The 26,517-nt window shown below is 37.4% G+C and overlaps 5 protein-coding genes across 8 annotated transcripts; all 5 read right to left on the minus strand.

Moving 5' to 3' along the window:
* Positions 1-5,586: 5,586 nt before the first annotated feature.
* Positions 5,587-8,620, minus strand: LOC147289464 (protein IQ-DOMAIN 23-like). The gene is made up of 3 exons (XM_086236318.1): positions 8,132-8,620; positions 6,669-6,872; positions 5,587-6,474 (listed from the first exon to the last, which is right to left on the minus strand). Exons 1-3 carry the CDS (start codon positions 8,519-8,521, stop codon positions 5,761-5,763), a joined length of 1,308 nt encoding a protein of 435 aa, XP_086092444.1. The 5' UTR covers positions 8,522-8,620; the 3' UTR covers positions 5,587-5,760.
* A 131-nt stretch (positions 8,621-8,751) lies between these two features.
* LOC147289465 (protein FAR1-RELATED SEQUENCE 5-like) lies at positions 8,752-12,949 on the minus strand. 4 transcript variants are annotated; one of them, XM_086236314.1, is made up of 6 exons: positions 12,807-12,949; positions 12,541-12,706; positions 9,859-12,238; positions 9,573-9,725; positions 9,432-9,490; positions 8,752-9,319 (listed from the first exon to the last, which is right to left on the minus strand). In XM_086236314.1, the coding sequence occupies exons 3-6, from the start codon at positions 12,232-12,234 to the stop codon at positions 9,232-9,234; spliced, it is 2,676 nt and encodes an 891-aa protein (XP_086092440.1). In that variant the 5' UTR covers positions 12,235-12,238; positions 12,541-12,706; positions 12,807-12,949; the 3' UTR covers positions 8,752-9,231. The 4 variants fall into 4 exon arrangements, with proteins under 4 accessions (XP_086092440.1, XP_086092441.1, XP_086092442.1 ...); XM_086236315.1 differs by having other exon boundaries at positions 12,541-12,716; XM_086236316.1 differs by having other exon boundaries at positions 9,428-9,490; positions 12,541-12,949.
* Positions 12,950-13,893: 944 nt separating this feature from the next.
* On the minus strand, positions 13,894-14,232 carry LOC147289466 (Bifunctional inhibitor/lipid-transfer protein/seed storage 2S albumin superfamily protein). The gene has a single exon (XM_086234817.1). It carries the CDS (start codon positions 14,230-14,232, stop codon positions 13,894-13,896), a length of 339 nt encoding a protein of 112 aa, XP_086090943.1.
* A 1,143-nt stretch (positions 14,233-15,375) lies between these two features.
* LOC147289467 (putative methyltransferase PMT16) lies at positions 15,376-18,274 on the minus strand. The gene is made up of 6 exons (XM_086235715.1): positions 17,558-18,274; positions 16,920-17,130; positions 16,381-16,681; positions 15,900-16,292; positions 15,728-15,805; positions 15,376-15,622 (listed from the first exon to the last, which is right to left on the minus strand). Exons 1-6 carry the CDS (start codon positions 18,272-18,274, stop codon positions 15,376-15,378), a joined length of 1,947 nt encoding a protein of 648 aa, XP_086091841.1.
* A 5,830-nt stretch (positions 18,275-24,104) lies between these two features.
* On the minus strand, positions 24,105-25,061 carry LOC147289468 (uncharacterized). Its single transcript, XM_086234821.1, has 3 exons — positions 24,618-25,061; positions 24,329-24,544; positions 24,105-24,224 (listed from the first exon to the last, which is right to left on the minus strand). The coding sequence occupies exons 1-3, from the start codon at positions 24,987-24,989 to the stop codon at positions 24,105-24,107; spliced, it is 708 nt and encodes a 235-aa protein (XP_086090947.1). The 5' UTR covers positions 24,990-25,061.
* Between the last annotated feature and the right edge of the window lie 1,456 nt (positions 25,062-26,517).

A 26,517-nucleotide genomic window follows, 5' to 3' on the forward strand; every position in this document is an offset into this window, starting at 1 on the left:
AAGTACTGTCATGAGTGGCCTATGCTATAGCCTATAGGTGGTCCCATAACTATTTTTTTTATCAAATATTTATATACATCTAAAAACAACTTAATTTTTTGTTTGAATTTTAGATTTATAATTGATATAAAAAAAATGTGATAAAACTTTTTTGTTGTTTCTACCTGAGAAAGTTGTTATTGCCATGAAATTAAACCTTTATTCATTGAGGATACATTTACCTTATCTCTATTAATGCATTTTCCTTCATGAAAATTTGAAAATAATTGCAAAAGCATGATTATTGCTGGTGCCCTCAACGGATTGCAAGGCAAAAGATTCAGAGATCATAAGCAAGTATGTACTTTTAGCACCAAAAACTTGAAAGAAAATTTAAAATTTCTACACATGCATAATAAATAATTTATATATTTAGTAGTTGAGTGTAATTACAGTAGTAAATAATTATTATTTGCCAAAAATACAGTGATGATGAATCATGATTAGCACATTACATCACAATCTCTTGCATGAAAATTGAAACCCTCTACAAGAGATGGAGACAAGTTTTGGGATGGGGACCATACTAAGTGATAGGTAGTGCACCCTATGTGTCTTACCAAATTGGATCTACCTTCTTTGTGACTCAGCTAACCTTTCCTCCTACTGTTTGACCGTAGAACATGATTTTAAACCTCATATAATATATAAAATGATACTATGGTTTTATCCATAATCCATTTACCAAAATCAGTCAAAATCAGTCAAAGCTGGACATATCACATATGGACGTTATTTTCTCTAAACTTAAATGTCCATTAACTTTTTCATAGTAACACCATATGATTTGTCTTCTTATATATCTGAGTTATAGGTTAAATTTTATATGGTTTGCCTTTTTTCTATAAAGAAGTAACACGTACACTTTATATAGTTTGCCTTCCATTTGGTTTACATGGTTTGGCTTCCATCTGAACAAATTAAAAGGATGTTAAAGAAACATAGTCGATCAAGAAAAAAAAAAAAAGATTTGATAAATGGTATTAATTAGAGAAACATTTATTTGCATTAATTGATAAAAGAAGTTCTTCATAGTGATCATTGTGAAGCGTTAAGAAAAATGAAACTGATTACTCATAATGTGTAGGTTAATTGTTATTATATGAGAACCATATATATATATAGAGGCTCATATAGCTTAAGACCAATCTTAAAATTTACTCTGTGACTTGTACAAGAGATAACTAATTAATCTTTAAACCGTCTAACCAACACAATTAGTTGAAAGAAATGATTATATTTTGCGCTAGACTAGGTTGGATATCTGGTGCACTGTCTTCATGGCCCCACAATTAAGCTGAAGAGAGACTTAATTATTAGCCAATTCTAAAGTTGTAAATCGTTTGTCTATACATTTTGGTGGCATCCCAAAAATTAACCAAAAAAGACATTTAATTAAAACCCCTGATCGACCACCCTTTATAAATAATGCCATGCATGCATGCATATATGTTTGTAAGATTGGCACTGGCTAGCAGAAATATATGCATCCAATCTTATTTGCTCATTTTCTTGAAATCTGACTTTTTGGGAGCTTCAATTTCCAACACTCCTATAAATCTATAATTCATTCGCCCACAAGTACACATCTTTTACACTCTACAGACCCTGTAAATTAAAAGGCAACTACATCAATAATTACCAAAGGTCCCGCATAAACAAATGCTTGGAAACAAACCATGTACTTTCGCATACAAGTATTAAAAGAATAATTCTACCCCCAAACTAAAATAGACTATATTAATCCAATGCTTTACTAGCTAAATAATCATGTAACGGTGAAGTCAATCAGAATTCAAGAGTGAAGGCTGAAGGGCCGGTGAGAGAAATTAAATAAAGAATGCAGGGGCCCTATATTATATATATATGACGCAACATGCAGGGTTCTAAGAATTAGAGTACGTATTGAACATATATAATTTGAGTATATATTTGAGAAACAACTTTGAGCTAAAGCGGGATTAATATTTATATAATTTGATTTACGTGTGAAATTAGGATATATATATATATTATGATAGGTACAACTTGCAATAACTTTGAGAAACATACCTGAATCCATAGCAGATCGAAGAAGATTTTTTTTCTTATTTTTCGGCTGGGAAAACTTAAAAGGTGATTGGAAGTAGTTCCAGATTGATCACGAAAACAAGGTATGAGGCTAAAATAAAAGAAATTTGACTCGATTATTTATATATGATTCTTGTACGTAGTCCCATAATGAGGAGACTGATGATCTTCATTAACATTATGAAACTGATTACTCTTTTTATAAGCACGACCCACGGTAGCCCTAGTCCTGAAACCTATAGGAAATAGAGACCGACTTAGTCTTCATCGAAAATTGTGGTGGCCCGGCCCGGCCCAGCAATAGGCCTTACGGAAAAAGAGGGCTCTATGCTTATAAAGCCGTGAAAAGAGGGTTCAAGCCCAAGTTCTGTGACAACTGACAACACTTTATAATTTATATGATTTATCTTCTTATATATTCTAAGTTATATAGGTAACACCTTATATTCTGATTACCAGCAAACACTGCCTCATAAGTTTTGCATTGATACAATTGCAGATACGTTCAAGCAGTTCAAGTACTATGAACTATGAAGCAATGTTTGCTGGAAATGAAGGCTAATAAAAATTAAATTGAAAAATATTTGGAAATTCACCACTAATTTAGGACAAAGGCTATTATAATGTAAGAACACACACAGGGTGAGTCTAGAATTTGCGGAATCTCGTGGACCTTTTGATTTTGGTGTATATGTCTATATGACATAAAAAATTGAACCTTTGTAGAGCCTTTCAACACATAGCCCAAAACTTTATTTGAAATGACCTGGCGGACCTCCAATTTGGATTGTACCCACTTTATTACTGATATAAACTCGACTTTATTACTTAATCAGGATTATCTCAAAAAACCCCAGGATTATATATATGACTTTGGCAAAAAAAATCCATTGCACTCTAATTATTAGGACGCTGCCCAGACCCTATGTCAAGTCATATATAATATAAGGCTTATGTGTTGGATTAATGTAATCTAATTTAGTCAGGGAGGAGTTAATCTTTCAATGTTGTATTGTTAACTGTTTTTTATTCTTTCTCAGATTGGGTGGAAAAGTTTCTGAATCTTCAAAACTAGTATGGGTTTGAGGCAGAGGAACTGTTGCTGAAGCTTCATGAACATAGTTTTTCACAAAAGGAAACAAAAAATAACAAGTGGACTGTGGCCAGTTGATGTGTCATGTCGGACTCGTCCGAGAGAAGTTATTCTCTGTGATATCCACAGCATGTTTACTGTACTTGGGGGGCAGTTTGTACTTTGCATAATGCATATTACTTACATAGGGGTTATTTTGGTATTTTCCTATAAATTTGGAGTTTACATGATGTTGGGTGACACTTGTGAAGGAAAAATTTGTCATTCAACTTAAAATTGACCTTGGTCTGGTACAATACGCGTCTTTGACTGGAGTCTAGAAGTAGAACAGACTTCCAACTGGGCTGTTGGGCATACATGCTTGTTTTAGGTGATATATGATGGCTTCTAAAACTACTCCTATTTTCCTACTTTTTTTTTTTTGTTATTAATGAAGATAAAAGCAAATGGCACATATTAGCCCTCACCGAAGTCGACTAATTGATCAAAGATTCAACGTATACTTAATTATTGATTAGATAATTTTCTAGCTGCAAAAATTTGAGATAGTGTGTCATCCGTTTGGCATGTGAGGGGCAACATATATATCGCATGTGATCATTACTCTTTGACCAGTCTTTGTGTCACTTTCCCGTCCCTTTCCCACTGCATGTGATCATCTCCAAAACAAATCATCACATTTTCTATATAAACATTGAAATCACATTATCGCTAGCTGCATTCAGTTAGACCATTAAATCAAACAAGCAAAGGTTTTTAGTCATTTCTAATTTATTTTGGGTTCTACTCTCATACAAGCTTCAACCTGCAGGTCATGAGAAAAGAGTTCAAACATGCATATATTTCATTTTTTGGGAAAAGAAAGTTGGTTACTCGGTTTCTATGCATATTTTGCCATTCTATCTGATTAGTTTTCTCTTTTCTTTTTTGTTTTCAAGATGCATTTTTTCTGTATTGAATGCAACAATAGGAAATTTGACTCTAAAAGCGTGATGAAGGCTCACCAGAAGAGCATTCACAGTAGGAGCCAGTATAAGAAATAATGCGATACGTGTTGCAACAACTTTAAAACAGTAGCTGAGTACGATATACACAAGAGGGAGGGGTGTAACTAGGACAAATACTATTTTACACCCCTCATTTTTCTGTGTATCTCGTACTCAGCTACTGTTTTAAAGCTGTTACAACACGTATCGCATTGCTTCTTATACTGGCTCCCACTGTGAATGCTCTTCTGGTGAGCCTTCATCGCGCTTTTAAAGTCAAACTTCTTATTGTTGCATTCAATACAAAAAAAAAGGCATCTTGAAAACAAAAGAGAAAACTAATCAGATAAAGAAACAAAACATGCAGAAGAAACTGAGTAACCAACTTTCTTTCCCAAAAAATGAAATATATGCATGTTTGAACTCTTTTCTCATGACCCGCAGGTTGAAGCTTGTATGACAGTAGAACCCAAAATGAATTAGAAATGACTAAAAACCTTTGCTTGTTTGATTGAATTTCTTCTAGTTCATTTTTTAAGTTCCTATAATTTAAAGTTGGCAAGCCATTTTGTTTTGTCAGGTCTTTATTTCCACCCGTTGGTATGATTTTCGTTTTTGCATGTTTTGTTGCTCCATTGAGAGCTCAGGTCCATTGTTAACTATTTTTTCTTAGAACCTTCTTATATGAAAATATTATAAGAATTATTAATTTAATTTCTGGTATAAATTTGACTACTTTCTTAGGATTTCCGTATGGAATTTATCTTGTCATAGTAGCATTGTTATGAGGTGCTCTGATATATTGTTCGATGTAAGAATTTTCGGAGCACAGGCTCATTCCTTTTGAAGGTGGGCCGGGGCTCCATTTATTAACTAACAGCGTATTTGTTAACCAAAAGTTATTTATTTTAGACAAAATGAATAATACAAATATACAACGACACATAAATAGGCATTCACGCAATGATTCCTACCAAAAAATTGAACAGCTCGATGACTTGTGTTCATATACATCCATTAATTCGATCATATAAGTAGTGAATGGAGGTCAATTATTTAATTTGGGAGGGAAGTTTTTGGGATGGGGACCATACTGAGTGATGGCCTTAATAGTCAACTTTGAGCTAAAGGGGGATTTATATAATTTGATTTACGTGTGAAATTAGGATATATATATATATATATCATGATAGGAACAACTTCCAATAACTTTGAGAAACATACCTGAATCCATAGCAGAAGATTTTTTTCTTATTTTTGGGCTGAGAAAACTTAAAAAGTGATTGGAAGTGGTTCCAGATTGATCACGAAAAGTAGGTATGAGGCTGAAAATTGTGGTGGCTCGGCCCGGCCCAGCAATAGGCCTTATATACGCCTATAAAGCCGTGAAAAAGATGGTTCAAGCCCAAGTTGTGTGACAACACTTTATATGATTTGTCTTCTTATATATTCTGAGTTATATAGGTAACACTCTATATTCTGATTACCAGCAAACATTGCATCATAAATAAAAGCCAACCCCAATACCCCATTACATTGGAGTAGTTAATAGAAATTGAAGAACATGCAATGTCACCTACGATTGGCACTCCCAAGTCTATTAAAGCGGCTAGAGCCAAGAAAGGCTTCATTCCGTAAGTCAGCATCAAAACCCAAATCTGAACAAGTTCGGGCATCCCAGAACTCTTGAACAAACTTTTTTGTCTCAAATTCTAGCCTTTGCCTTGGGGCACTCTGTGACCTAACCTTAGCTCGGAAAGATTCCGTATTAGCCATGTAGTTAGGGTAATCTGCATACCCATTAAACAAACCCCACGAGCACTCACTCCTTGCCGGCGTGAACTGACCTCTTCTGGCACTACTTCCAGGTCTAGATGAGGCACAAAATGCTTGTGGGCTGTTCTCATCTTTTCCTATAGGGTATTTCAAAGACCTCAATGATAAGACGTCCATGGAAGCTTGACTTGGAATCAGGTTTCGTTCTTTCGTCATGTGTTTTGATGGAGATTTGAATGTCATGAAACTCTGATTGTAACGATCTGAAGACAGAACATGCTGTGCTGTTTGAAAGGCTTGGGTTCTTCGGTGGGAGCCCAAGTGAGGCTTCCAAGTATCTACTTCAAGAGTCTTGTCACCCTTCTCATCATCTGCTTCCTCATATCTCAGTGATGCATTACGGCGGCTGTTCCATACACTTTCTTCCATCCATCGGTCTAACCAACATGATGCCAGCCGTCTTCTGTCTACATTTATGGCATCTCTTACGTTTGAATTTGAACCACATCTCTGGATTTGGTGGAACAGAGGAATTTTATTAGAATGCCTTGAGATTATGAAATCTTGTTCAAGAAATTAAAGTTAAAAAATGTCTTGAGATTGAATAATTAAAGAAAATTCCATTAAAAAAAATAAAAATTCTACAAAAACATCATATGGTGGAAGGTCTTAATCAAATTCTACAAAAACATTGAAGTAAATACCTTCAATATTGACGGTCCATCCAATTTGCTGCTAGAATGTGGTGATTCTGACATGATTGAGCGGCTTGCACGTGCTCGGGCTTGGACCCGGACCAGTGTCTGCATCCGCCGGAGCATGTCTGCTGTTTGCTTTCTCACAATGTGGCCTCTCACCAATGCTTGCAGCTTCACCAGTGCCTTAAGTGCCCTTAAGGCCCTCCTTGCCTATTTTTCAGAGAATCACATCATCGATATTTCTCCACATTAACCCATATAATTAAGCACACATCGAATGATTGAAACATGTGCATAACAACTACAATGATCTACTTTATCTATAATTATATGGCACAGACTGGGATACCACTTTCAGAAAGGGAGAGGCTTGTGGATGAAATCATGATCTACCAATATAATGTGCTTGATTTAGTACACTACTTTAGGAAATAAGGTTCTCATTCCAAATGGTTTTTAATTAATGTGCACAGCAAAAAGACAAGGACCACTGGTCTTTTGCCCCTCACAACAAGCTACACCAAAATAAATTCCAACTTATTCATTGTGAAAAGAAGATTGCCCACAGGGTGGATGAGGGGTAAAAGTACAAAAATCATACCCTACTCAGTTTGAATTTGATCTTAAAAGTAGAACAAGAACAGCTAAAAAAAAGCAGGAAAGTAGGACTCGTTTTTTCTGTAAGAAGAAGCGATCATAAGGCAAATAGGCCCAAGCAGCCAAGCTGGAATTACAAATGTGCATTCCCGAAGACCAAAGTCACATTTATACGAAATGATGGGTTTGTCCTTCACAATTTAATCGTAAATCTAATTCTCCAATCACTGGCGTGCACGTCATCATTGAATTCCGAATTTAACAAGTATGAAAATACCAAAATAACCCTTATACAAAGGGCCCCTCCACACCATAGTTTTACACGTACGAGTCCAAGTACAGTAAACATGCTGTGGGTAACACAGAGAATCACTGCTCACGGACGACTCTGACATGACACATCAACTGGCCAGTGGCCACACCAGTGTCGGCGCACTTCTTATTTTTGTTTTTTGTTTTTTTAAATTTATTTATTTTGTGAAAAACTATGTTCATGAAGCTTCAGGAACAGTTCCCTCTGCCTCAAGCCCATGTTTGTTTCCCGAGAAAACCCTTCGAAATTGAATTATAAAATAAAAGAGCTGCAAGAACAGTCTGAACAGAGAAGAGAAATGTTCTTGAAAAAGACACAATTGTGATTTTCAAAGGTTGAATTCAGAAATCCAAAAATGATTTATATTCCTTTATTAGTATTAGCGAGAAAACAGAGCAAGAAGAAAATAAAAAGAATATAAATAAAAATGATTTATATTCCTTCATAGACTGTTAACTGTTTGCATTCGATCAAGTAACAAGTATCAGGAAGGTAATTTAAGGCTTTTAAACTACAGCCCAGGGGCAGAAATGAAAAAAAGAAGTTCAAAACAACTAACCAGGTATCTCCGGAAAGTAGACTGTATCTTAACGGCCGCAAGGTGGCGGCTCAGGTGAGCTGGCACCGATACGGGTAGGCTAATTTGCGCCGAGTTCCCCCCAGGTCCGGCGCCATTAGTGAGCCTGACGACCTCAGCCGCCGCATGAGCCGCAGCGAGAGCCGCCTCAGCGACGGCAGCCGTAGCCGCGGCTACCGCTATGGCGTGCTTGTTGGCGTCCAAACCCCCCCATCCTTGAGCAGCTGACGTGGAGGCGTCGTGGAGGTTGTTAGAGGCAGAGCTGGAGGTAGTCCTTTCCTTGACGAAGCTCCACCTCTTCTTGTCCTTGGCCGTCAGCGAAGACGTGTTGTTGGGCCTTTTGGGGCCGAAGAGTCGCCGGAAAAAGCCCATGTCTCATTTCTCGGAATGGGCTTTGGGGATGAGAGAAGCGGGTAAAGTGAGTGAGTGATGGAGATGAATAGATGATAGTAAGATATAAGCCTAAAGCCTCTCTCTCATCCAGTCTTTTGGGTTTGGGAAAGGTCAAAGGGAATGTGAAATGTGGGGATATTTAATAAGACGCGCGTTTGAGGGGACTTAGAACACGCGCCACCGTTTATTTATTTATTATGGAGGGGAGGGGAAAAAGATATGCTTTGTCGCACAGTTAGGTAGTTGGAGAGTGGGACCCTCGCATTTAAAATTCGAATACAAAGATCTTTAGCACGAGTGGTCAAAATGAGTTGCGAATTTGCATGTTGGGCTAAAATGGTCATAATCCATTTGCTCAATATTGGGCCATAAGCCCATACGACTTACCCACTCAGAATCGACTAATCGAGCTGATTACATAAGACATCTCACACATGACATGACACGTGTAATAGTTGAGAGAAAGGGAACACAGTATACATCAATCACAGCACTTTGACTTTTCTGTATATAAACTTCATTTTGTATTTGTAATATTGGGAGTTGATCAGTTGGTGCGGAGGTTCAGACATACTCACACTCCATTACTAGATTAGAAAAATTAGGCTTCTCAAACTCTACAGTTTATAACATGCGTACAATTTTTTGGAGACAGAACGGTTTTCAAAGGTCCTTCCCTTTACTTAGGCTCAAGAATGGAGTGTCAGAAGCTCTCTATCTGCCATCAAAATGCAAGAAGGAAGATGAATGTGGATGTTGGACATCAAGATCCATTGCCTACAGGAAACCATGAAGCAAAATAATTACCATGTATATATACTGGTTATAATTTAAATAAAAATTTAAGCCAACTTATTGCAGTCTTTGATCTTTACTTCTAATTACCTGCCTCAATTCAGGGGTGCTTGATACTGGCTCTTGGTATGTGCCATTGATCAAAGGTTCCTCCTGCAGGACAATGAATATACACAGCTCAGATACTACAAATACCTCAGATAAGGTGAACATATAATCGTCTGTAAACAACTACCTGAAGTAATGGAGATTGGCCAGGTAAATCGTGTTGGTTAGAAAAGAAGCTTGGGGGTTGGTACAAGTTAGGATTGGATTGGTGGTCCATGGTCAGATTAGCTTGTTGGTACATGCACTGAACCTCCGGATTCGCTTCAAAATTGTACAAACCCTGTGTAATCAACATGGAAGGATCAAAACTTTAACATGTTTAATATCAGAGCTAAGCAAACTAAACATGATAATTTATATGTTATGGCATGTCTGTCATGCCATAATTGCAACAACTGCAAGCTGAGACTCACCTGCATAATGGGATTTGCTGTTGCGGCTTGAGGTGAAGCATACACTGTCGGACTTGAAATGCACGTACCAGTATTGGCATTTTGTGGGGATGCATCTACATTCTGAATTCTTTTTGGGCTAGGGAATTTACCATTCACATTTGTTAAATGATCTCTGTCAAGGACAGCTCTTTCCTTTTCTTTTGCTCCGTTTACTCCATCGTCATCTCCCTTGTCATCCTTATCCTCAAATGCATTTTCATCTAGAAAAATATCGGCATGTTCACTGTCTGAAGCATTTGCAGCTGTGCTACTTGAGGTGACAGCTTGAGCATCCTCAGGTTTTAAAGTCAAGATTTTCTCCACACCTTCCATCAGTTCATCAAGTTGTCTGGCAGCAAAGTGAAATGCTTCCTCAGATTCAGAAGCCCTAGCTGATAACATAAGAATTCTGCGGCACAGATCTCTGTAACGGCTTGCCACGACAATTTTAGGGTTATCATTGATGGTGGACACATCACTCCCTCTAGCACTTCCTAACCTTGCATCTTTTGTCCATCTCTTAAAGATATATTTGGAGGGGACAACTTTTATATTCCTGTGATCAAGCACTTTAAGAGCATGGCTACACAGAAACCCAACACACTCACATTTCTTACAATTGCAGATAACTGTGTCATCTTCAGAATTGAATGTAACAGTGTGTTGTCGAGTTTTCCCAAATATGTTGGCTTTGTACTCAAACAATGACCCATTTTCACTGCATTGGTTAACAACAATATTTAAGCACTTCTCATATTCTTGCTGAAATACTTCAAATGCCCTTAGGGTGTAAACATGACTTGCATGCTTTAACAAAATCACATTCCCCATTAGTCTTGGCAGACAGCGGTTCATTTCATCGCTAGCTTCTATTTCTTTGTAACGCTGCTCATCTACCACCCTTTCGAAATGCTTAAAAAAATGAAGCAAATCAAGGTCAGAATTTAGGTAATTTCTCAAGCCATTAAATAAACTTTCAACCAGATGTGAGCCTTTCAGGTCAACAAAAAAAGTATTCCTGCCATATACCACAGCCCATTTCTCTCGTTCTCTAAACATCCATTTTAACCAGTCATTCTGCTGAAGACCATAATTATCCAGCATAGCACCCCAAGCACAAACAAAATCTTCTTCATCTTTGTGGTCATATATACAGCTTTTAAAATCATTGGCGAAAGACTCAGTATCTTTCACAATGTGGCTAAGGTGTCTGAGAGCATTTTGGCACATTTGCCATGTGCATATACGATGGTCTGTTTCTGGTAAGATTGAATTGATTGCCTCAACAATTGCTGCATCTTGATCAGTAAGAATGGCCTTTGGTTTCTTCCCGGACATTGCCTCCAAGAAAGTTCGAAACAGCCACTTATAAGATTCAACAGTATTATCATATAAAAGTGCAGCAGAAAAGATCACCACCTGTTTGTGATGATTTACTCCTATGAACTGAACAAATGGAAGAAAATTCTTGTCTGTTCTGCAAATTGTGTCCAGACAAACCACATCCCCAAAATGATCATAATCTGACACCATATTATCTTCTGCCCAAAATATGTTACTTACTTTATCATCAGTATCAACCTGTATTGCATAGAAAAATGATGGGTTTTCAAAGTGCTGCCTTTGAAAGTAATGCAGTAAACGCCCCACCTCTCCCTCCTTCATATCTCGGGTCCTTTCAGATTGAAGATGATTGTCATAATCGAAGGCAAAACTATCAAGAGAATCCCTGACTCTAAATCGTCTATTCATTGATTCAAATGCCGATTTTGACAGTGGTCCCAAATCTTCTTCCAAGTCAGCATCAGCAGCTTGAGGAATGCTTAGTTCCCTTTGTAGTGGTAATGTTTCAACAATAGTTGGGTTTACATTGTCATGATTGTGCTGCTCGTCAAAATGTGTAACCCGGTATTTACCATCAGGTTGACGAGTAATGATCAAATGTGCCAAGCAACCGGTTCTTGTTTCCTTCCGATGTTTCTTTACGTTAACATCTCTTTTGTCTTTCCGCCGATAACCCTCTTTAGAACAAGTGAACTTCCTAGATACCACCTGACCATGTACCTTACTCCTATTCACCCAGTCCTTCCGAACATTAAAACCCACCAACCTGGCGTATCCATTATAAAACTTGTAAGCATGTTCATCCGATTCGAACTCTGTACCAATTTTTAATACTGCATCTGTACCGTCTTCGTTTATAGAGGAAAGGGTGGACTGAGTGCCATTGACATGGACAAGATTTGGGCTGCAACAGTCCTGCTCCACATTCAAGTCCAACTTAATTGTTGTTTGAAGTCCAACATCCATGCTCTTCTCATGAAGACTACCAAAATGATCATTCTCCCTTTCCATTGACCTTCATTATGACATGGACAAAACATGATATGTTGGAAAAAAAAAAAAAAGAAAAAAAAAAAGGAAAATGTTTAAAACTCTATGGCTTCAGTATGTCTTTACTGCATAATTTTGTTGGTAGAACAAGAAAATCAAGCAGATACAGACATGAAAATTTGAACCCGGTTTAACTTCTTTTTCACCTGATTATATTTCATAAATTATTCATACTGGGTTTTCAGAATAATGCATAAATTTTATTGAAAACAGGGGAAGTCATGACAGTAAAAATGCATCATTGCGAAATGCGAATTGAATTCTTACCTTGTATAAGTCTACATGCAGTGCTTTGTGATGAAGTGAGTACACCAAATTGGCAATTGCATTCAGTTAATCACAGAAAGGCCAGTTATACTTTGAAGGGAGCAACAAGCTCAGATTTTGACATTGGCCCATCCAATGCCGAATCCACGGTGCCCCAATATCACATCTGGCAGAGACTATTATGAGTTTAGAATTTCAAATTCCAAATTCCTTTGAGGCTTTTAGTTTGAGCTGATGGTGAGAACCAAAACTACTTTTCTACTTACCCGAGAAAGAGTCCTCCTTTCCTTTCAGCTTCAAGTGGACAAGTGCAAAGCCTTGGCCTTAATAATCCGATTTCGGACGACGCCTATGATACTGCTTAGTGGTGTACTGTGTGGTATTACATGCTTTTCAGAGAAATTGAAGCTTACTAATTACTCGTGTTCCAGGAGGAACAAACAAAATAGAGCAGCTTAGGGCTATGGTAGCTTTTTTGGGAAAAAAGGAAGTGTAATTTTACAAAGATTGAGGTGGTTAAATATAGTTTTTTAAAAGTTCATTGCGTTTAATGCAATTTACTTAAAATGTGTGGTTATTTCCGTTGACATTGTGGATTTAGGGCTTGCCGGCTTGGTTGATTTGGGATTTTTGGGATTGGTAGGGCCTAGCGCCCAACGACACTCTTCTTGGTGTCGTTGGAAAGAAGAAGAAAAAAAGACATTAATATTGACCAATTAACAAATTTCTTCATATATAGAAATTTAAGGGATTGATCATGGATGCTTCACAATTGAGGGCCTTGAGGCATACTGGGTACAGTCAACATTGACTATTTTTCTGCAAGTTCAAACTTGTTGATTGAATCACATCCAGACTTACCAATAATTACCATATAATTTATTCATAACTCAATCATTTCGTTTTTAATTACTTTATAGATTTGTTAACATTATGGCCAAGCAACCCATCAATACCCCTTGATTCATTTTTGCACATATAATTGATCATGTATTAAAAAAAAATTAAAAAGAAGAAAAGTTGTCGGGTAACTTAATAGAATTATGATAGCTAGCTATTATTGACTGATTGTAAAATGATCACAAACCCCTAGCTTGTTCTCCTCAAGGGAGAAATTCTATTTTTAATTTATTCAATAACATTAATTAAGCTCTCTCTCTCTCTCAGATCCCCACATCATGAGAGAAGAAAAAAAAAAAAAAAGCAAAATGGTGAAACTTGAACATTATTCCCTTGGCAGTGTTGTAGTCTTGTTGTATATTAGTTCACATCTGTAAGTGGATGAGAAAATAAAAGAGAAAAATCATCAGAAATAGAAATGAACAAACAATTGTAGTATATTATAATTAAGTATTAAACATTATTTTGTTGGAGCAAGGAAATTAAGTTAGAAAACGAACCACAAGTGATGGGTGAGAGATTGCACAGAGCAGGAAGTTGGGAAGCGACCCTGATCGTGTTGCAGAGGCAGTCATGCTGCACTGCTTGGAGTGCACCACAGCAATCAGAGCTGGGGCTGGTGTTGGTTGAACCTGGCACCACAAAGGGTGCACACACATTGAGGGAGCTCAGCGAAGCCGTGCAGCTGCTCTGTGCCTCACCCCTCTGGCTCTGCACTGCCACCCCAATCAACACCACAACCAATGCAGCTTGGAAGCTCAGAGAGATCAGACACTTCAACAAGGCTCCCATCACTACTACTATGTAAGCTACTCTAAATGTCTATTAGCTATTAGCCTATTAGCTAGTAGTTTATGTACGTATTCGGACTTTTATGTCCATTTATAGTGAGCATATTGAGTAACAATAGCCAAGAGGTGACTCTATGCATGAATCACCTAAGGGCTCATAGCGTTGGATGAGACAATTTTTGTGGGGAAACTCATGTAGATTTCATGGCCCATTTAATGATTAGAATTCGCATTTGATGAATTAATTCAATTTATTTGGCCAAAAGCTTGTTTAACCCAAAATCACGTACGTACCTTGCCAAACAAAAAGCCCAACTGATCCATTTATCCCCATAACCCTTGTTGGGCTGGAAGATAAATGCCCAACCAAAATTGGGTCATGCAGTGTATCAAATGAAGTGAGAAATTCTAAATTGGGTGAAAAAAACCTTCCAGTAAATCTAGGGATTAATACCATTTTACTCTCCAAACTATTACACTTGTATCAATTTACTCTCAAGACTTCTAATTTGGAAAATTAAGGACTCTGACGTTTTCAATTTTGCCAATTGAGGTTATTCCGTCAATTTACACATTTTTTTATCCAAATCTTTGAGGGCAAAATGGTCCCTTCTATTTAGATCTTATCATTTTTTCCTCATGCATCATTTTTTCTCTTTTATTTCTCGCTAAATTCTGGTTGATCATCTCGACATTTTAGATGAAAAATGTATAAATTGACGAAATAATCTTAATTGGCAAAATTGAAAAAGTCAAGGTCTTTAATTTTTTAAAGAATAATGTTATACTTACCACATTCTTATACTACATTTTTATACCATCTGACGTGTCATTACTTTATTGGACAAAGTTTTTCTTTTTCTTTTTGGGTTTTTCTTTTTATTTTTTAATATTCAATGTATGAATGTCATGTAAGTTGCCACATAAGGTGGTATGAAATTATGGTATAAAAATGTGGTATATGTAGCACTACTGTTTTTTAAATTAAAAATATAGGGAGTAAACTGATATATGTGTAATTATTGGGGAGCAAAATGGCGATAATCCCTTAAATCTAATATGAAACAGTTTACATGCAGCTGGAAGAGCAAAACAAAAAGAAAGAATTGTGAATGAAAAAGAAGAGCAAAACCATTTGTCACCGCTACGAAGTGGGTTCTTTTTTATCTTCTTCAGGTGAAAAAGGAGCGGTCCAATACTTTTTCACTGCAAACAAAAGCTTTTCTCTAACATGAGGCCCGTCTTCATGATCGACAATTTGGCTATCCCAATTCATTGCATCAACGATGCTCTTGATCTTCACCATCATATCTACATCGTCTCGAATAATTATGCTTCCTTCTGGCCTAAGAATTCTGTCCATTTCTAGGAAAATGTCTTCCATTTCGCATCTGCAACACAAATTGAACAATGTTACATGTTATTATAGTCACAAATGATTAAAACCATATATATATTATAAGTTCAATATGCATGAACTAGACAATGAATTTCACCTATTCTTGTAGAGGCTAAACACTGAATCTGCATGAATGAGGTCATAGGTTCTTGGATATGTGGACATTGCTTCACACCTGAAAAGTTGAAAAGCAAATATAAATTAATCAACCAAAATTCATTTATATAACCTACAAATTAACTTTGTACAAATAGTATTGTTGAATTTACCAATCTTGATATGTTCCAATCAATCCACGTTCGTAGATGACACCAAGTGTGTTGACCTTAGCATGCACAGGAACCACATTCATAACCCACGAAGGGTTATCAACCAGGGCAGCAGCAAATCCACCCAAGTTTGCATTCATATCCAAAAGGTTTCTGTACCTTCCAGATTTCCCAAGTTGGTTGTTCACTGACTTATAATATGATACCCTTTTGTTCCATAGTTCTGAGTCTTTTTGAAAATCTTCAGGTGTGACACCTTCAACAGTTCCCTTGCTAATTCTTGGTGGGATTGCATTTAGCCTCTCTGGCCATTTTGCCAATTCCCCTCCTGCAGTTTCTTCACTGTTTGAAACTTCTGGCAAGGGGGTCAAACAAGTTTCCAAATTTGTGTACCTGAAAACAAATAAGTAAAAACTTAATCAATTTAATTATAAAGCAGGCATAATGTAAACTGAGTGATATGAATAAGTAGAGTACAAACCAGGCTCTATCAGGATTTTGAGCAGGACAGAAATCTTTGAGATTCTTGTCAAGCTTATTATCCGATTTGCATTCTAAATGGTTGGTGGGTTTTTGCCAAATTGCAATGTCATCTTTCTCCACCAACTTCTTCCAGCAAAGGCTCTTGGCTACATTCTCTATTCTAGTCTGCTCATCATTCAGATCCTCTTTTGTTCTTTCCCAACCCTTCCAATATTTGGCCCAACGAATTGGTGGGCCTGATAGAATCCAATACCCACCAGGACGTAGAACTCTATCAACCTCAGTTAGGTAAACCCCATCTATACCATCCAAAAAGAAATGAAATTGCATCAGTGACCTTTCTTCACTTATATATGATGCGCAATACTAAAAGTATTTAGATTTATTTTGTGTATCATCTTTTATTAATAAAAGTAAGATGTATATATGTGAAATGAACTCATGCATGTGAGTCTTACTTTTATTTTAATAAAAGATTATACATTACGTAATCAATTAAGATAATTGAAATAAGAGTAGTCAATTGAATTGTGGTACCATATTCGGCCCAAGGAATGAGGCAACGAGAGCAATGGGCCATGTCGAAGGCTCTAGAAGGGTAAGGCAGTCGCTTTGATGCAATGACTCCAATGAGTGCTGGTACCCCTCGCTCTAGAGCAAATTGGACTTGGCCCTCATGAGTGTCCCTTGGCGCGAATGACATTGTTAGGATGTTTCGTGACAACAAGTAAGCTCCCCAACTAGCAACCTGCACAATATTAATTGAGAATGACATCAAATGACTGCCGGCCACGTGTTCAAGCCAGCAAGGATGACGACTTCAACTTTTTTTCTTCCTAAGAATCCCTTAAAAGCTGCAATCTCATAAATCACAATTACTAGGGAAGATATCTGGCTCAGATTTTGCGAAAATTCTTACCAAATCAAAAATTAACTTATAAAAGAAAAATCCCATTTTAGCATACACATGTATTAGTCATTATTTACGGTTAAATAAAGTAAACTAATTATTTGTAAACAATATATTAAATTAGACGAATCACTGAATCCCCAAAAGAACAAAACAAAGAAAGACAATTATAAAACTAATATAGTGAAAATTGAATTATTAAATAAAGAAATGACGAAGATGGCAAAAAAAAAAGGACAAGAAGTAAGGTTGTGGTTGTAATTACCCCACAGCCGGTATCAATGGCGGTCCGGATAGAGCCATCTTGGAGATTGATGAGATTCCCAATATCATCAATATATTTATCAGCACCATGAGGAAACATGGTCCCTCCTCCGGGAAACCTAAAGCGGTCTCCTTGGTATATGATCCAATTCTGCACCGCCTTCTCCACCGTGAGCTCCTTGTGCGGGACGTTGGCGTACCACGCCAGATCCCTGCTCAAGGGCCACGCGAACGGGTTCCGGTACCCGTGGGGTGCCGGCACCCGACACTTGAGCGCCTCCTCTTTCGCAGGGCAATGTCTCTCCCTGTATATCAGTCTGTCTCTCTTGAATTTCAATGACCTCCTCGCGTCCTCGCACGGCGTGTACTCGCTGTACTTCACGTCGCATGGCGGGTAGCTTTTGGGAGCGGTGGCGCTGGAGTTGGCGTTGTGGTGGGGGAAGAAATCTAGGGTTTGTCCTGTTGTTGTTGTTGTTGTGGTGGTGGCGCTAGTGGCGGCCTTGCATGGGAGTCTAGGGCCGCTGCGGCGCATGGAGGCTGGGCTGACGCTGGTGTGTTGCCCGAGGCCGATGTAGTAAGAGCAAATGCAGAGGAAGAGAATGACAGGTAAGGTGTAGATGTTGGGTTTTCTCCATGGGAAGAGAGAGCTTATGGGCTTGGAGGGTTTCGAGGTGGGATTGTATGGAGCTTCATCTTCATCACGATTCGAGGAAGCCATGGCTTGCTAGCTAGCGTTGCTGGAGTACTGTTTGTCTATTTCAATATTTAAGGGGGGTTTCGACTTGATGAGGAAGGTGGCTGATCGAGGATGGCCGGATCGATGGGATATTAATTAAACCTATTTCTCTAATCAAACTTGATTTTCTCTCTAATCATTTTGTTCGTTTGGGTAATGAGTTTTTTTATATATAGACAAATGAAATACCAGAAAGTTGACCTTCAGCCAATTTTGGCTATTTGCCCTATTTAATTCTTAATTTCTATTGAAAAGAGTCATGATTCATGACATGTGTATATGCTTATAATTACCATTACTCTAATTTAAGATATTCCGATAAAAAAAATGTGGTTTAAAAATTCTGCTTTTGCACAATAATAGTTGGTGTGTTGCATCACTTGGTGCCGTTGATTGTGTTCATTTCAAAATGTGATTGACGATCCAGGATTTTCTTAATCTGATCGGAACATCCCACGATTGACAATTAATGTGGCATCCTAATTAATGGCACGTTCTAGAGAAGGAAGGAGGAAATTGTAAGTGTAAAAGTGAAAGTGAGATTCGATCGTGAGAAGGATTTGGGGGATATTAAAAGGCATCGTGGTTGTTTACTTAATTAGTTAATTGGAACAAATAATAAATAAATTCATTTCTTTAAGTAGAATTTATTTGTCTGATTTTAAATTGGAATTGGATGTGGGCCTGTATGGTTCCTGTCTGGCTAGTTGATTAGTCCCCAGATGAACACCACTTCTCCACTACTACCTCTGCCACATTTGTTTGTATATAGAATAAATGAAGAAACTAATTAGAATAAATGAACTAATTATTTATTTACTGTTCCACCTTCTGTAGAAATATATTTATCTGGCTTGGTTAATTAGCAAAAGGGCTAGAAAATATAGTTTATTGGTAAAATAGATCGGTCAAGCTAAGTGAGCAAAATTTCCATGTACAATTATTGGGTAAATAAAATTTTTACTAATTAATAGCTAGCCAGTGATGGATCGATCACTTGGTTTTTCGATCTGTCGTAGTTGGCTGAAGGAGTGTACCAAAGAACAGTGCTGCAATTGCCAATGTGGATGTGGTCAACGGACTCAACTTGCAAATAAATAGACTAATAACATTGCATCAATGTGGTCGAGTTGGATTCTTTATATTTGAAAATGAATCAAGCTGTCAATCTAATTTGATAAGGATGAAAATTAATTTGTTAATGACTTAATGCATTTAAATTAGGAGAGAGAATATCCAGCTGAGTTCTAAGGAAGCTGTGCATGGAAAAGTGGACTAACCGGCCCCAATTACAACTTCTTTGGTTTCGATCTTATCTCGGGATGGTTTACCTGGCCCATTACATCGGAATCCCCTTCTCCTTTGTTAATTAGTTCGTTTCTTTGTATCTACATTTGTTATATATGTTCCTTAATTGGCTTTGAACCAGGATTCTTCCCTCCTCTGCCTTTGCTTCCGGGCTTAATGAATTCATTTTCGAAAAAATAATATATATATATATATATATACAGCTGAGTTTGACTCAGTGACCAATTAATATATTTTAATTATTCGCATTTTAATCCAGGTACTTCCTCTTCGTACTTGATTTATGAAGAAAACTTTGGAAGGCCTTCCTTTTCAGTTTTAACAGGAACTGAAAAACTGGTTATATATATAGCAACATAACTTCGATCATAACATTTTTTTGTTTATCACACGATCCTTCTCGTCTTATCAAGACTAAATAAATTCGAGTTTCCTATTGTTTATTATAAGTCTAAGGTAGATATATATATATATATATATATGTAACTCTAAGCAGTGAGCACACCCCAACTTTATTAGATTAATACGTACACACCCTAATTTATAATAAATAATTATTATTAAAAATTCAGAAAAAGTAAGAAGAAAATTCAAATTCAAATTCAAATTCAAATTTAGGTGCTTGGCTTCATAAATGAAGTATTTCATTACCAAAAAAAAAGGTGCTTGGCTTGGGCGTGGCTGATTCTGTGTGATGCATAACTGGAAATGTAGATTGGGCCTTGGAAGTCGGGTTATGGGCCTATGCTGACTGGAGAATTGATTTTCCTAAGCAAGTCCGAAAAAGGGCTCCAATATCTTAGAATAAAAATAAATAAAATCAAAAGTCGGAGATAAATGTGCGTGGGGATTCTAGGCTTGCACTTGCAGGATTATGAGCGTGATAATATTTTTTCTGGTCATGAAATAATAATTAACAAGTTAGTAATAGACTAATATAGTCAAGGGAAATTTTCAAGTCTTAACAAAGAAAAAAAAAAAAAAAAAGAAGAAGAAGAAGAAAGGAAATGAAAGTATGAAACATTATATAGATGACAAAGAGGAAGAGCATAAATAGGGACAATTTAATAATAAATTTATGTAGCAACAATCGAAAAACAAAGCAACTAAGGATTAACGGAAAAAACACTCAGGATTTCATAATTAATAGACTAAATAGTACTAGACTTTTAAAATAAGTCATAAATTCAATTTAAACACATAACTATATATGTCATTTCAACAGGGTCTACGAACTTTAAAATATTTTAAATATATACCTGATTTATTATCTAAATTGAAAAATAAACTTCCGTCTATCGATTTGTTGAAAGATCAGTTAAATGTCAGCTTGGCTTTTGCTGACGGGGATTAATTGGCGACGTGGCACCAACTCAGCATACATTTCCCGCCAAATGAGCAACACATGTTCACTTGACATGGGCCCACACACCCATCACCTCTTTCCCGCTTGTCGAACTCTCTTCTAACCATTTAGTCTCTCAAAAATATCATGTTTTCCCCCAAATTTGAATATAAATCTCTCACCTGTGTTCGACGAGCAAGAAATAGATGATGAGTTTATGGGCCCGTGTCAGAGGTTAGGTGGACATGTGTCACCGTGTCGCTCATTTGGCGGGAAAGGTTTGCTGAGATAGTGCCACGTCGCCAAGCAATTTCAGTCAACAAAAACCAAGCTGTCATTTAACTGATCTCTCAATGAATCAATGGACGGAAATTCATTTTTCAATTTAGATAGTAGATCGGATGTATATTTGAAATATTTTAAAATTCGTGGAACCCGTTGAAATGACATATATAGTTATATGTCTAAATTGAATTTACGCCTTAAAATAATAACCATCAAATAAATAACAGCAGAACAAGTCCTTCCTATTACACTTAATAACTTATTTAAATATATTTTATCTAAATCTTAAACCCCAACCCTTTTTTTTTTTTTTTTGGTTAGATCTTAAACCCCAACCTAAAAGGACATCAAATGACAACAAATTCTACTCCTCATTACTCTCGGCCGCAGCTTGCCTTATGCTCGTCGAATTGTCGTTTTGGAACTATTGGGGTTGGGCAATGTTTCTTGTCACAATAAGCAAATTTTTCCTTGGGTTTCGAATTATAGTGAGAAAGTAATCCATTGGGGGCATCAAAAGTTTTTGTGCACAAATTGCAATACAAACAATCATGTCTATTTAAAAGGTGTCTAGCGCGCTCTTGCGAGTCAGGAAAGTGAGTATCACAATGACAACATGTATCCATTGCAAACAAAAGGTCTGCAATGTTAGTTTTTTCTAATGATATTCCAATTTAAGGTGTGATATGTATTTATAAAAAAAAGAAGGTAAAACATAAATGAAAATATGCATGTTATGGATGAAAGCAAATGTGCTATTAATGAAAGCAAAATGTATTATGGATGAAAGACAATGAAGTACCATTTGTGTGAGAGAGGAAGTTTCAATTTTTGCCAAGTCTCCTACCTCAAGAGTCAAGACGGGTTTGTTAATTTCTTATTTTATTGCATCAAAGTGAAATCACGCATGATTAACTTCAAATAATCTATATAATTTGATTCATGAAAAATTAGCATTTTTATAAATTTAAAAATAAAATAAGATAGAAACAATAGTTTCTTTCATAAAACATACCTAAATTCATGATTTCAAACTCAGATGAAGGAAAACCAAAAAAACAGATTGAAGCTTTATGTCCGCTAATCGATCACCTTTGAAACAACACCCGTTATTTATACATAATTCTTACAAAAGGGTCTTCATTAAGAATTAGCAAACTGATTACTTGTTGCTCCAAGATTGAGTTAATTACACTATGCAAGAAAATATTTATATTGAGGTTGGACCTTACACCTTGAGTAATCTTATTAGGTCATTTCACCCCTTATCATATTTTTTTGCATAATTTCTCATCATTTTTCATCTCATATAGGGGGTTATATGCAACAGTTTTGAAACCTCAGGAGGTGTATGTGGAATTATTGAAATCCCAGGAGGTGTATGTGAAAAAACGATAAATCTCAGGGGGTGTGTGTAATTAACTCCTCCAAGATTGGGTTTGTGTTTGTTATATAATTCAGTTTAGATTGTTGTTGAACTCGGGCTCTAATTGCCTCCTGGCAATTGGGATGGGTTCCTACCACTACAAGAAAAAAGGGTTTGGGAGAGGAACGTAATTCGTCGCCCAAAGTAGAGTTTCGTCGCCCAAACGTTTGGGCGACGAAATTGGTTCGTCGAGCAATTGGTCGCCCAAGGTTCGTCGCCCAAGAGTTTGGGCGACGAATCCATAAATTTCGTCGCCCAAAGACACCTGGGGGCGACGAAATTTTTTTGTCTCCCAACACATAAAATTCGTTGCCCAAAGATTTTTAGGCGACGGACAAATTTCGTCGCCCAAAGAGGGTTTGGGCGACGAACACCCTTATTCGTCGCCCAAAGCATGTTTGGGCGACGAAATTATCCGTCGCCTAAACAAGATTTGGGAGAGGAATAACTAATTTCCTCGCTGGAACGTTCTTTGGGCGACGGAATTTTTCGTCGCCCAAAGTGTGTTTGGGCGACGAACAGGTGTATTCGTCGCCCAAAGCATGTTTAGGCGACGAAAAATTACGTCGCCCAAACATGCTTTGGGCGAGGAATATATTTATTCGTCGCCCAAACACCCTTTGGGCGACGAAAAATTTCGTCGCTCAAACATTTTTTTTTTTAAAAAAAAATTATTTTTTTTATTTAAATTATATATTTAAATTTAATATTAAAAAAAAAAAATTCTTTATTCAAAAACTATATAAAACAAAATTCATAAATTTATATATCAAAATATCCATACAAAGTAGTAATTAACCCTAATATATATAGTCAATCTATTCTAAACTAGTAGCATCATCATCATTCATATCTAACGGAGGTTGATGAGAAGATGGTGGCGGGACAAACCCAGGTATCGCCTTGGTCAATGCAGCATACAACGCCTCCTTCTCCGCTCTCTCAGCTCGTAAGTCCTCCTGCAACTTCTTCACTTGAGCGGACAACCCTGCGACGACTGCAGATGGCTGAGACGAAGATGAAGACGAAGACGAGGATCGAACATCACGAATCCGCCCATATCCCATGCCGCGTATTTCCTTACCGGGCCTAACACCCAGTGAGTCTATCATAATACGAAGTCCGACATCGGGATCGGGTACTGGAATTGACTCCAACGGAGTACCCGGAGGGTGCTGCTCGGCCAAGCTCTCCAAATATATTCTCGAGTTGGCCACCATCTCATCCTTCAAAATGTTATATATACAAGTAACCAATTAGAAAAATAAATATAAAAAATTGTGAAAAAAATTAAAATATAAAAAACTAACATGTTTTGCCTTGGCCGCATCACAACCGGGATGAACATAGATATCTCCGAAAGTATCTATCTCCGGAAATTGCGACCCACGCTGAAAAAGAAAATAATTTTGTCAAAGACCCAACCAATATTAAAGAATATATATGTATTAAATTAAATAATGACGTACCCGACGTCGCGACTCCACTCGATATGAGATGGGCGTCGGACCACTATGATGGTTAAACGGCTTCTCTTTCCGGTTTCTGGCGTTGGCGACCGATTTCTTCTGTTAAATATTAAGCAAATTATAAATATGTTAGTGTATGTATACAATAATAGAATAACAAAATAATAATCGATTTTTTAAAGTCTTAAGATAATAAAACGTACCAAAAACGACGGACTCATGAAATGATCGCACAAAAAACGCCACTGGTCAGACCGCTCTACCAACTCCATAGGGGGGTTCGCCAATGCCTCAACTGCCGACGAAAATCCCTTGAAATACACGTGTAGTTCGTGCTTCCACTGCCTGTAAGACTTGATGAGTAAATCTGTCATATACGTGACAGTGAGGGGATCATCCATCTGAATGTCAAAGTTAACCTGAAAAAAATATTAGATTGTTATAAATGATCAAATTTATCATTTTGAATTAATTATTGAGCTATATACTCACTGAGATGGAGCGGATCACTTTGTGTTGAATCTCTGCCGGCAATTTTTTCCAAGTGGTTGCAATCATGGCGCACTCGGCACGAATAATAGCCCCCACATCATGCGAGAACAAACTGTCAACGTTAGGATCTAACGGTCGTCGGCCGTTTTGCACACACATGACTGGAATCCGCGCCCCAGTACTGCGCACGATCCGAGAGGACTTCAACCCACTACATGGTCCCCTCGTCGCAGTGGATGACGTGGCAGTAGATGAAGCGGAAGCGGAAGCAGTGACCTGACTAGAGCGGTGAGATCGACGGGCCCTCCGTGGCATAGAGGGGCTCCCAGTACTCGAGGATGGCTGAACTACATCATTGGGAGCTGACTCCATCGCCTTTCACCTTATAACTAAATTATATATATTTCTCAAACTAATTAATCTACATTTTGTAATTAAACTAAATTTTATATTTAAAAACTAACAAACTAACTAATCCACATCACATGAACCGCTAACCACCGCTAACCACAACACATAATTGTGCACTCCCAAACTGTCCATGCGCGCTCCAATAGACTCTCGAACGGGTCTAAGGTATCGATTGAAATTTAGTGTACAAAGTTATCCACTGATAACTTCGCACGACTAGTTAAATGTACAAGTTATCGATTGATAACTTCGCACAAGCGCTTCGTGCCACATGACCTCACCCAGTACTCGAGGAGTGCTGGACTACGTCATCGGAAATTTTGCAATTACAACTAAACTAAATGTAACATACAAACTAAATTATAATTAATCTAACAATATACATATAAGCATACAAACAATTTTAATCTAACAATATACATATAAGCATACATATACATATAAGCATACAAATTAATTAATCAATTTTATAATTAATTTTAACATACAAACTAATTCACTCAAAAATTTAATACAATTATATATGAAACATTAAATACTAAATCATACAAAAACTTAACTAAAAGATAGATTAAACACATACCTTACCAAAAATGCAATTATCCTTCACAACAAATGCAACAATATCCTTCCTTCACCAAAAAAATAAATCATTGTCAAATATGAGCCCAACATCAATCTAAATTCAGATTTCACAACCAAACCACTAAATTAAAAAAACCCACAACATTAACTAATTACCACTAAAATCAGAAATTTCACAATCAATTTATGCAAAATCCACAACAAGTACAAAATCCACAATATTAGAAAACATAAAAAACAGAAAATACCATAAAAAAACAGAAAATACCAATAAAAAACAGAAAATACCAATAAAAAACAGAAAATACCATAAAATACCAGAAAATACCATAAAATACCAGAAAATACCATAAAATATCAGAAAATACCATAAATTCAAAAAAAAAAAAAAAAAAAACCTGTGAGCTGCTGCTTTCGGCTTCGAGGTGGGGGGGGGGGTTTTTGGGTGACTGGTTTCGGCTGTGGGGGGGGGGGGGATGGGTTTCGGTGGGGGTGGGTTTCGGGTGGGGGGTGGGTTTCGGCGGGGGTGGGTATTCGCGGGGGTGGGTTTCGGCGGGGGGGGGGGGGGGGGTATTTTCGGGGGTGGGTCTCGGCGAGGGTGGGGAGGGGCGGGTGGGTCTCCGATGGGGGGGGTGGGTTTCGGTAGGGGGGTGGGTTTTCGCGGGGGGTGGGATGCCGATGGGGGGGGGGGCGGTTTTGGGTTTCGGGGAGGAGGGAGGAGGAGGAGGAGGCGGAGGGAGGAAGGAGGAGGCGCTGCGAGGCGAGGGTGAGGGACAAGGAGGAGGCGCTGCGAGGCGAGGGTGGGTTGAGGGATCGAGTGAGCTGACTGAAGTGAACCCAGAAACGGGTTTAAATTTAAAGACTTTGGGCGACGAAAATAAATTCGTCGCCCAAAGTGACTTTA

Source organism: Dryas octopetala, chromosome 3 (assembly GCF_963921425.1).
Source record: "Dryas octopetala chromosome 3, drDryOcto1.1, whole genome shotgun sequence".
Taxonomy (NCBI): Eukaryota; Viridiplantae; Streptophyta; class Magnoliopsida; order Rosales; family Rosaceae; genus Dryas; species Dryas octopetala.

Excerpts from the sequence above, each read along its gene's own strand:
- LOC147289467 (XM_086235715.1), bottom strand. The coding sequence starts at position 18,274 with ATGGCTTCCTCGAATCGTGATGAAGATGAAGCTCCATACAATCCCACC. Across the intron at positions 17,131-17,557 it reads CCATTGATACCGGCTGTGGG|GTTGCTAGTTGGGGAGCTTA; the intron begins GTAATTACAACC and ends AATATTGTGCAG. Across the intron at positions 16,682-16,919 it reads CATTCCTTGGGCCGAATATG|ATGGGGTTTACCTAACTGAG; the intron begins GTACCACAATTC and ends TGGATGGTATAG.
- LOC147289464 (XM_086236318.1), bottom strand. The coding sequence starts at position 8,521 with ATGGGCTTTTTCCGGCGACTCTTCGGCCCCAAAAGGCCCAACAACACG. Across the intron at positions 6,873-8,131 it reads CTACTTTCCGGAGATACCTG|GCAAGGAGGGCCTTAAGGGC; the intron begins GTTAGTTGTTTT and ends TCTGAAAAATAG. Across the intron at positions 6,475-6,668 it reads ATGGACCGTCAATATTGAAG|AGATGTGGTTCAAATTCAAA; the intron begins GTATTTACTTCA and ends CACCAAATCCAG.
- LOC147289465 (XM_086236314.1), bottom strand. The coding sequence starts at position 12,234 with ATGGAAAGGGAGAATGATCATTTTGGTAGTCTTCATGAGAAGAGCATG. Across the intron at positions 9,726-9,858 it reads CAGCAAATCCCATTATGCAG|GGTTTGTACAATTTTGAAGC; the intron begins GTGAGTCTCAGC and ends TTGATTACACAG. Across the intron at positions 9,491-9,572 it reads GCCAATCTCCATTACTTCAG|GAGGAACCTTTGATCAATGG; the intron begins GTAGTTGTTTAC and ends ATTGTCCTGCAG.
- LOC147289466 (XM_086234817.1), bottom strand. The coding sequence starts at position 14,232 with ATGGGAGCCTTGTTGAAGTGTCTGATCTCTCTGAGCTTCCAAGCTGCA.
- LOC147289468 (XM_086234821.1), bottom strand. The coding sequence starts at position 24,989 with ATGGAGTCAGCTCCCAATGATGTAGTTCAGCCATCCTCGAGTACTGGG. Across the intron at positions 24,545-24,617 it reads AAGTGATCCGCTCCATCTCA|GTTAACTTTGACATTCAGAT; the intron begins GTGAGTATATAG and ends TATTTTTTTCAG. Across the intron at positions 24,225-24,328 it reads TCATGAGTCCGTCGTTTTTG|AAGAAATCGGTCGCCAACGC; the intron begins GTACGTTTTATT and ends AATATTTAACAG.